This window comes from Zootoca vivipara, chromosome 7, assembly GCF_965207765.1.
Source record: "Zootoca vivipara chromosome 7, rZooViv2.hap1.1, whole genome shotgun sequence".
NCBI lineage: Eukaryota > Metazoa > Chordata > Lepidosauria > Squamata > Lacertidae > Zootoca > Zootoca vivipara.
This window is the reverse complement of record NC_142590.1, coordinates 83,714,231-83,725,198: the sequence shown is the minus strand read 5'-3', so window position 1 is coordinate 83,725,198 and position 10,968 is coordinate 83,714,231. Positions and strand designations below refer to the sequence as shown.

At 42.3% G+C, this 10,968-nt stretch overlaps 1 protein-coding gene across 1 annotated transcript in view; it reads right to left on the bottom strand.

Annotated features, from left to right (window-relative positions):
• Positions 1-1,825: 1,825 nt before the first annotated feature.
• The window catches only part of PHACTR3 (phosphatase and actin regulator 3), a 195,768-nt gene continuing 186,625 nt past the window's right edge, over positions 1,826-10,968 (bottom strand). Inside the window, exons 10-13 of the mRNA XM_088674701.1 lie at positions 8,735-8,796; positions 5,973-6,113; positions 4,154-4,230; positions 1,826-2,464 (exon numbers count right to left, since the gene is read on the bottom strand). Of these exons, the coding sequence (XP_088530827.1) occupies positions 2,449-2,464; positions 4,154-4,230; positions 5,973-6,113; positions 8,735-8,796 (296 nt within the window). The 3' untranslated portion in view covers positions 1,826-2,448. The remainder of the gene's footprint in view (positions 2,465-4,153; positions 4,231-5,972; positions 6,114-8,734; positions 8,797-10,968) is intronic.

Sequence of the window (10,968 nt, the reverse complement as noted above, 5' to 3'; positions counted from 1 at the left end):
ACCACTTGAAGTAATGTTCATTGGAAAATGCTGTCCTCTTATATGCAATTGCTTCTTATCCTCACTAGGTGGTCCTCGTGAGATTTCTTTCTTACCAACCTAATTGATTTACTGGAGAGTACGTATTTGAACTGACAAGATATACAAGTGATTTTGCTGTGTTTTGAAAACACACTTTCTCTTATTTATGTGAATTATAATAATATACATTGTACACTTCCTTCACTTCTTGAGCAATCCGCATTTGGAAATATACTTGTGTTCACAAGAGTATGAGGGACGAAACCCAGATCTAACTTATGGAGCAGTTTGTGCCTGTTCGAGATGGCAAGACCCTCTTCTTCCCACTCAAAAAGCTGTCTGGCATGGTCTAAGCTGACAGCATCAACTATCTATTAGGCTATGCATGCAGTTGTGTTTTCATGAGGACATGAGTGAATTGGCTTAAGTTATTAAACTTTACATTTTTACAAAATCTCCAAACACATCACTAGACCCAGGAAAGGGCAGTGACAGAGAAAAGCATCCACTGCTGCAGTGAGAGTTGTGAGATCTTCTGGTGCCACTTTTGAGGGTGTGCAGGGGAGAGGGAGAGGAAGTTCTGTTGTGTGTGGCTGCAGCATATGGCCCAGTAGTTCTCTGTGTGGATGATACTGTGCTCAGTCTTTAAATGTTCAGGGATTTTTTTAAAAAAAGAGACTGTTGTTTTTACACTTTGTAACAAGCCATGAATTGGGAAGATCCATCATTAATACATCAAAAGGATTTTGTCGGCTGTGATTTCAATACATAGTATCCTGTAGGGATTTTTATTATTATTATTCATTTATTTTTGCACTGCAGTGCTCCCAGTTAAAATAAATTGTGTGGAAGGAAAACAGAACTGTTCAGCAGGCACTTAAATGCACCATAAAATCCGTTGTTTTTAAAAGGAATGATTAGCCATCAATCACATTATTTAGGAAGGGAATTACTCGTGCACATAAAGACCAACATAGTTATTTAGTTGAACACTTGTCCTCCAGGGTGAGTAGCAGAGTGTCAAATAAAATTATTCCAGTAGATTAATTCAGTAAATGGTATGATTTTACAATATGTAACCCCCCCCCCCCGCTTATTGTTCATGCCTTAACTCAGGCCAACCGGTAATGTATTGCGGTTGATCAGCTGTTTTTGTGGTCTCAGGCACATAGAAAAATTAGGAGATTCAATTAGTTTCTGGCTGGGTTGTATGTGACTAGATGAGTCTGTTCCGAGGCTTGATTGGTCAGCGCACAAGGACTTGGAATGTGGCATGGCAATTGCTGCACCACTGCCACATCCACAAAAGTGTATAGAAGTGGGATGCATGTTAGAGATTCCCGACTGCTTTGTGCAACGGAGCTGAATACCATAAGTGAGTTCAACTCAGTTTACACTGTTTTGGATTCCATGATAGAAAGTGAGATATAAAAGTACTAAAGGAAGGATTTTTTTCAGTAGCTACAAATTGCACCAGTGCCATCCCCTATTGAGACACTTCTTTATGTAGCTTGAGATCCTCTTCCAGGGAGACTTCATTTTAGATAATGGTCTAAAATCTGCTTAGAATTGTAGAGTTGGAAGGGACCACAAGGATCATCTAACCTGCTGCAATGCAGGAATCTATTACCCCAATGCAGGGCTCAAACCCACGACCCCGAATTAAGAATCTCATGCTCTACTGATTGAGCTATCCCAGCAGTAATCATAGAATGGGAAAGATGGGAATGAAATGAGATAAGATATTTTTCTTCTAAGTCCCCCCCCCCCCCGCTAAACACCACCAAACATGGAAAGCCGTGGATCTGTTTTCTGCAGTAAGTAATCATTTAATTAAAGAAAATAATAATAACAGGAGTCCCCTCCCCCCCCCAAAAAATGCCGCAGCTGTGTTTTGTTAGACATATATAAAAAAAGGAAAGAAACCATAATATAGTAAATCATTTTGTATAACATGAAATTAAGTGTTTTATACAAACTAATCGTGATAAGTTCCAGATGTCTTGTCACCATGATAATACTGAAGGGCGATGTGCACCATGTCCTTTATGTCAGAGGCCTTGGAATGGTAAAAAAGCCTGTACATGCACAACATCTCCTTTCCCAAGATATGCTGCAATACAGTTTAATAACAAGTAACAAAGGAGAGCAATAGGTTCCTTTTTGATGATCTCGACTTCAGTCATTTCCAGCTAATCCTCCCACCCAGCAGGTGTTGTTTGTAGCTCCGAGGCGAAGTCCGTCCTCTGCTATAGCTGCTCCCTTTAAAGTGTGTGCTGCAGAGACCAAATCTGCAGAGTCCCTTCTTGAACACGAAACATCAGCTTGTCATAGACTGAACCTCAAGGAAAGACCTTCATACTTTCCCTGATGCATGTTCAGTAGTGGTATCAAAAAAGTAGACAAATTCTTCTCAGAAGAAAACCTCTATGGCCTGTGGAATCTGCAGGTTGAAAAGAAGGAGGAGGGGACATTAGTGGCAATGACAGTTCTTCAAAATTATATCATAATAAAGAGTAATTTGTCAATAGACCATCATTTAGGGGTGTGAATTGACCATGAAGTGACAGACATTTTGGTTTCCCTTGAAATTGTTGACTAGTTTGGCCTCTTAACTTTGCTTAAGAGGCAAAAACCCCAAATTCACTTTGAATTTCATTGTAGGACACAAACCCTTGTAAACATATGTCACCTTCAGCCTGAGACATTTCACTTGCTTCTCTCAAGATCTCTTATGTATTTCCCTGGAGGAGAAACCTCCAAAGCATAGCTGCCAAGTTTTTTTAAGGGATTTTCCCTCATGCTGAATAGGCTTCCTCGCGAGAAAAGGGAAAACTTGGCAGCTATGCTCCAAAGTCACATTGCATTTCATCGGAGGCAGAATTTTGGCAGCAACTCTAAAAATAGTCCTCCCCCCCCCAAAAAAAATGATTCAACACTATTGGAATCAATAAAATGTGGCGAATATGAAACATTCAGGATCGTGCTGCCCTTAATATTCTTTTGATTGGTTTATTATGAGCAAACTGGCCAAACTGGCAATATTGCAAACATGGGTTGCAATTTGAAAACATCCATTTATGCCCTTTTAAAGGAATTGCGCATAATGCTGGAAGTATTTGCAGTTTTCATTGCTGCAGTTATCACACTTAGGTACTTGACCAGAACTCCATACTAGATTAAAAAGTTGCCCAAACAAGGGAATAGGCTCCAGATTCACAGGATATAATTGCTTAACCATTAGTATAATGTAAATCATAGCAAGTTACTACTTTGGAAATGCTGGTCGGTGTTCACCCAAATTAGGAGGATTGAGATTTACGTGCTCTAAAAGCTTTTCAAACCAACCTATACCTTAAATGGAAGATGACATGGAGCTGGAAATTTCACAAGTTGTTTATTATTATTATTATTATTATTATTATTATTATTATTAATTATTATTATTATGCTAGCTTTGCACAGTACCTATTTTGAATCATCTGACCACTTTTTCAAGCAAGCAAAAGAAATAAATGTGCATCTTGAGAAAGGCAACCTGTTAGGGAAGATACTGTAGAGATCAATACATTTTTTTGGATTGCAGGAAGGATATAAGAACTGTTGCTTCCATGATGAATGGGAGTGATAGATGTCACTTGTGAATTGTGGTTAGGGAGATACATGCGAACACGGATGGGAGTATTGTCCTGATCTTTACTTACTCATTTTTGAGAAGGGGGAGTTTAAATTATTATAGGTCTTCCCGTTTGTTTTCTTTTTTTAAGGGGAGGATAATTAAGTTATACCTGAACTCTGAACCTGGTTGAAAGGCCTTTGCCACCTAACATTATTTCTTGTTGGCAGGGTCTTTCAGTTAATATTATAAAATAGGTTTTCATTTTTTATTGTTATTATTTTTGTTGCTTCAATTCTGTGCCACTAAGCCAAAGAATTTGAGTTTGCTACAAGGCAGCTTCCATGTGCATATAGTCCCAATTTGATGAGGAAGCAAGATAATTATTTTTTTAAGTGCATGTGCCCATTGCATTCCCCACCGCCCACCCCAATCTGGCTACTGGAGCTGTAACCACAGAACTTGAATGGCAAATTGATAAAAGTACTGATCAGCTGTTTGCAATAAGTAACCCACCTTGTCAAATGCTTGCTTGATGCATGCACCTCCATTTCGTTACTTTTGTACTCGTTTAGCTCTTTGCGAATGGCTGCCTAGAAAGTTCAAAGGAAAACAAAGTTAATTAACCTTTTAAAATCAGAAAGAAAGGGCATTAAAGAAAAATGCAAATCAAGAATCCAACATAGACTACAATCTGCTCCTTCTCAGTATAAAATCATAACAGTTGGAAGGGCAAAAGGAGGTCTGGTTTAACTCTTGCATAGAACGGTCCACTAGCTTTTGAGCTCCCAGGTCATCTGACTGCTTTGCCATGTGCTTACCTCAAATTGTGAGGGCCTGTTCAAATTCATAGCTTTGTTTGTGAATATGTATTTGTTTGATAAATTTCTACCAAGTGATGCTCATTCATCCAGGAGCACAGAAACATAGAAGGACAGAGGCTCCAATACTTTGGCCACCTCATGAGAAGACTCCCTGGAAAAGACCCTGATGTTGGGAAAGATGGAGGGCACAAGGAGAAGGGGACAACAGAGGACGGGATGGTTGGACAGTGTTCTTGAAGCTACCAACATGAGTCTGACCAAACTGTGGGAGGCAGTGGAAGACAAGAGTGCCTGGCGTGCTCTGATCCATAGGGTCACGAAGAGTCAGACATGACTAAACAACAACAACCCCCTGATCAGGACAATGATTTTTCCCTTCTGCTTTAAGCAGATGAAACTTAAGGTCCCTAAGCTACCTATTAACAAGCCTTGTTAAAAATGCAAAACACAAATAATTCATGACATCTGCATGTAGGGAGAAAACAGTTTCGCTGTGTAAAAAAAGAGGAACATTGTGCCAGATTGCTGTGCAAAACTAAAAAAAACAACAACTATACTGTAGAGATGCTCCTTCATTTGCCTCTTCATATGTGCAATTACATTCTCAAGCAATTCACTAGTCACGTTACCTGCTTTGCTATAGATTCACTTTGCTGTATGTGTGGATGGACACGAATTACTTGATTTCAAAGATTTGTATGCCACTTCTAAAAAGTCAAAGTGCTTTGCAATTTCATTAAAACAAATCTTAAAACATAATGGGGATGTGCATCTTGAAAAATCATGGTGAAGTACATTCCAGTACCTTAATTTGGATTTCACCAGTTCAAGAAAGAACAGCAGCAAATAAATAATGCCCCTGCAAAAAAATGCCCTTGCGTTTCTACACTGAAATGACTGAGTCACCCGGCTGTGCTGGCTCTATGTTGGATTGCCTTATACTGCCATAGGTGGTTATGGAGCATGCTAAACACATATACTGGTTGAAGATCATAAGCTAAGCTTTATGGTAGATGCCCCAATCCTGCCAGGGACCATACTATGCAAGTAGACTATTACATGTATATTCCTACCTGGATGAAGAATTATAGGCACAAATGGGTGCTGTGCCCTTTATCCTCAATGTGATCCTTTAGGGCTGCACATATCTAGAACTATCGCTAGGCATGTTAGTTTTTGCAATGTTTTCAAATGTTAGTTTAAAAACAGCAAATAGGGTCACATAATTAAAAGAGGTTTGTGGCACCTGAAAGATCAGCCTATTGATTATAAACTTGTTTACAGTTGTTAGGGAACCACAAGACAGTTTGTTGTTTTTGATGCAAGAAACTAACTGCTGGAAATTAGTGCAATGTGCAGTCTGTCCTTAAGTTATGTCTTACATCTGGATGCAATGCTTACATGACTGTTATATGGCTCGTCTAATGTAGAGAGTCATGCTGCATCAGTGGTATATCAAACAAACAAATGCAAATAGATGCACATCACAACAACTGCAAATAGGGCTGTACCTTATCAGCTGCTGAGAGCCTTGTCCATGGCTTGTCTGCTCGTCTGTCATAATCCTGTGCCTTTGCCACTTCCACATAATCACTGAATCGAATTAGGATTTTTCTGTCTCTTAATTCGTCAACTGTCGGTCTTTGATTAAGCTTTGAAAGGGAGAGGAAAGTCGCCATATAAATATTGCATGGTAATAAGACCGATTTTTCATCAGTTTCTTGCTCATTCCCATAATTGCATTTAGGAACATAAAGGGGAACTTGGTTTGTGTATTTGAAATCCAGGATGTCCATCTTCACATGACAGAGATCCGGAACCTCAGGTCATTTACACAGGTGCAAATACTCAACTGTGATTGCTACTCTAGATTTGCATTGTTGTAACTGTGCAATATCTCTCTGCTGTAGTGCTGTATTTATTTACTGCTTGGGAAATTTTCCTGTTCACACATTATATCAAGGAAACCCTTTCCCCAACCTGCAACTTCAATGAGTAGTATGAAAGGGATCTACTTGTATGCAGGTGTACATGAGTAGGATTCCACCCGGATGATCCCTGATTGGCCAGGGTTCCTGCTGACATGGAGGAGCTCAATGAATGTAGGTCCCTTTCATCCTATCACCAAGGCAAGGGGCTCTTATAGGCTTCTGGTTAGCCACTGTCTGACCCAGCAGCTTTCTCCTTGTTCAAATGCAATCCCACAGGAGGGAGGTTTGAATTTTCAGGCTACGTGCACACCATACACTTAAACCACATGGCTCCCAGCAAATAATCCCGGGAATTGTAGCTTACGTGCTCACAGAGCTACAATTCCCAGCACCCTTAACAATCTACATGGAGGAATTCAGTGTCACGCTAAAACAAACCCTCTGTCAGCACAAATCTTTCACCTTGCCCAATGAAGTGGTCTCCTGTCTCCTCCCCCTACACAAGGTTGGCCAGAGGGCTTCTCCTGACACATCAAAGCCGGGGGGGGGGGTTGAAATGGGGGAAGAGCCCTATTTGGGCTTCTGCTAGTGAAACCGATTAATTGAATCTGGCTCCCAGCTCCCAGGATTCTTTGGAAGAAGTCATGTGTAAACAGTGTGTTACACAGTCTCATTTACAGGCTCCAGAGTAAACCAGCATTGACTTTCATTTTTGGTCCACGTGTCTTATGAATGAATCTTGGCGTTACTTTCTGAGAAAGGTTTCTAGGACCTCGTACCATTCATTTTTAACACCGGGCTATATTTAGAGCTGGATTTGTACATGTGCTCCCTCAGGGAATGAATGAACAAAACTCCCTCTGAGAATTATCCTAATGCTGGTAATTCTGGTTGCTGGCACAAAGGGGTTTTAAATATCCTGTTACCAGAAACCTACAACTCGACAAAGCTGAACTTGCAATACATATTTTTTATAAAGCACAAGCTAAATTCTGCAGGCTCTTTCCTGAGCTCCACAGCAGTTTGTCTGCACTCCCAGCACAAGGATTCAGCACTTTGTAAAGAAGTCTAGCTATCTTCCTCTCTTGTCTTGTTCTGCTGGCAACCAAAGACATTTCCCTGTAAACATTTCTCTCTGTTCATTAATTAAATTTATTGATTGTTACTTTGGGCTGTTTGTCATCTTGGTGCTGCTTTTAGTCTGGCAATTGTGTTCTAATAATGGATTGTTGCCCTTTCGGCATGCTGGCTTCTTTGAGCAACTCCATTTTTAGAGTGGAAAAGCAGGGTATAAATGCAGCTAGCTACCCTTGGTTACATACACGGAGAGGTCAGCAAACATATAAGCATAAAAAGCTTTGCACTGAGGAACATCATACAGGAATGTACACCTGCTACCATGAAGGGAGCCGGAGTACTGTGGGTTTCTCGCCACAGGGTGTGTGTCTGTGTCTGCATATGTATGTAAACAAAACTGTTTTGGTAGCAAAAAGTGAAGTGTGAAAGCAAATGGTCACCACTTAGCTGAGGGCATAATTTGCTTCCTTCAACTTGATGACTTTGCTTATCATACACATGATTTGCCAAGGGCAAATTATGACAGAGGAGGGGGCACTGCAAGGGCCAGCACCTGTTGGAATGCAACCCGTGCAAAAGCAAATCCTAGCCTGCAGCTCACCTGAGGTCTGTGGTAGATCCCCAGCTGCAATACAATGCTTTGTTTTCGCACCACAAATGGGGTTCACGTGCTTTCAAGAACCTGTGGAACATTGAACCTATGTTCCCACCTGTAGACCAACCAACCAAGACATCATTCCTTCTGATGCCTGGCTAACCTGTTTAAAAGTACACACAAGTCATGGGGCATCATCCAGCAAAGTTAGAGATGACCCAACCCAACTGAGGGCTTATCCACTCTTCCTCTTGCCCTGTTGATTCCCCCTGGCGAAAACTGCTCTTTAGTGCTCAATTGGCACAAATGACAGTTCCAGATTTCTTCTTGTTGATGTTTTTCCCCCTGGGAGAGGACTGGGAAAACCACTCAGACTTATGCTTTCTAAGCATGGGACAGGTGCAAGTGTGGACAAGCCCTGAAATGAGGGTTGGTCATGACCAACATGTTCTGCGATTACGATTCCATCATAAGCTACCTGGGGTTAGGACTCTATTTGCAGGTGAGCCATCACCCTTATGCAGGCTTCAGTTGCTCAGACAACAGCCTGGGTTCCTGCTGCCATTTGTTATTCTCATGCTTGGCTACAGTAGGACCTGCTTACCAACCACGTGCAAAACATAGGACCAAGACAAGGAATATTTGAGTGTAGGAAGGGGGGGCACCTTACCTTTCTCGTCAGCCTCTGTTTGATCTCTCTCCTTTCTTCCTGTTCCGTTTGGTCATTCCTTTCTGCAGGAAAGATGAAGAGAGAGATGACTTTCCTCATCAAGACCAGCTGCGCTGCTGCTCTTCCTCCGTCCCTCTTCCCCCCCCCTCTCTCGGCTCACCACACAGTCCACCTTGCCTGGTGCCCTGCCAAAACCATCACACTCCTTCGCAGCAGGGTTACACAGATGCCAGTGTCAAGCTCTTCCCCTGGCAGCCACTTAAAGCGGGCTTCGGCAAACACGAAGCAGCCAATCCCGTCCCCCCGGTTAGCACAACGAGGATTGTTTTCAGGGGGGAAATCGATGGACTTTTTAGAAGTCTAAATGATCGCTTTGCAATGCCACATCTCTGTCTGAGTCATCTGTGCTGCCCTTACGAGCTGGAACATTGTATAGCAGCCCTGCTTCAGGGAACACACGTTCCTTGTACTCTAAAGTCTTCCAGGCTCCCGTAATTTTGTTGATTAATTTATAACAATAGCCAGCAATCAACTCCCACGCATTCCTTTGCCTTCTAATATTCTGCTTGTGCCAATCTTATTATAGATCCTTTAATATTCCATGTGGCGGGAGGGGAGGGAGGGGCGGCTGGCTGGCTGGCTGGCTGGTCTGTTCCCTTTTCTTAAATTATTATTTTATTTTCCCATAGTGATGCTCTCTTCTACCCCTCCGCCTGTTTCACTCGTGCACACCGTAAATGATTAGTATTCAAGCTGCGATAACTCCTACACGCTGGTGCTAAAAATAGGAACGGCTGCTGTAGCATTGTGTGGAATATATCCTCAGCCTTGGGATATGACTTAATGCATCTCTTTCTTTCTCTTTCTCTCTCTCTCTCTCCATCCCCCGATTCTATTTCAAGGGCTGTCTGTTGCTAAATTAAGACGTGCGCCCGTGACCTGTAAGGAACAGGGAATCTACGGGAAAGGTCTCTAACCGGTTTTTTCCCCAGAAAAAGGGAGAAAAGAAGAAGGGAAAGGGAGATAATTGAATTGTGGGGAATCCTGATTTGCACATGATAACCTCAACCTGCTGGGGAAGGGGGCATTTTCTGCATTAAACCAGAGGAATGATTTTGCATCCTTCAATAAGCATTGAAGATGCTGCTTGCTGGGGGGGGGGGGCACAGCGCGAGGAAGGTATTTTTAGATTCCAGTTCTCTATTTATGCCATTGACTGAACACTTTGAAAAGAAGCAGCCACATGGAGCTATTTATGGAAGGATAGTAGCTGCAAGCACACACGTTGTAACCAGAGAGCCAGCAATCTTTGCAGTCACAAGAAAAAGCAGCTTAGGCTGGATCTTAAAGACGGAATTGTGAGAATCTTCAGCGGGGTTGTTTATTTCTGCTTAGGTGGCCGCAGTGTAAGGTTTGTGTGTAACGCAATACGGGCTGGAAGGGAGGGGGACAATGTTACAAAATGATTGCAAGATACCCGGAGGGCATCATTAGGACACCTGTTCCAAATACAATTAATTTAGCCAGATCTGTTGTTACCTGTCAAAAAATATATAAATCAGAAAATGCATAAAAAGCTTTCCAAGAGAAAGAATCTGTGCTCCATTTTGGTAGTGGGAAGTGATAGGGCTGGAGAGGGTTAGGAAATCACGCCCCTGCCCTAATCCTGTGTGCACAGAGGGTGATTGGTTGCCCCGAGGGAAATGCACTCTGCACATGCTCAAAGGCAATGTGTCTTTTCAATGTCCAAGCGAGTGGGGGGGAAGCCCTGGCTCAAGTTAAGCACTGGAAAGGATGCAAAGGGACATACTACTTCAGATGAGGGGTTGGCTCTGTCTTTCACATCCGCTTTACTGGGGTCTCCACGGGGTACAAAGTTGCATACGGCTGAATGATGAAATCAAGTGTCTTGGCCAGATCAAGCAGATTCCCACACCATTGCCACCCAAGGAAGGGTGGCAACAGTGTGGGAACATGCAAATTTTCATCTCAGGCATTGGTGGAGTGGCAATGGATCCAGCCACAGGGAGGCAGAAATACCAGCAGAGCATGAGGTTCTTAATCTCAGGGTCATGGGTTCAAGCCCCACATTGGGCAAAGGGATTCCTGCTTTGAAGGGGGTTGGATCTGATGACTCTCACAGTCCCTTCCAACTCTACAATTCTATGATTCTATGAGTCTCTGAATCAGGGCTTTTTTCTAGCTAGAAATCACCTGAGCTCAGTTCCAGCACC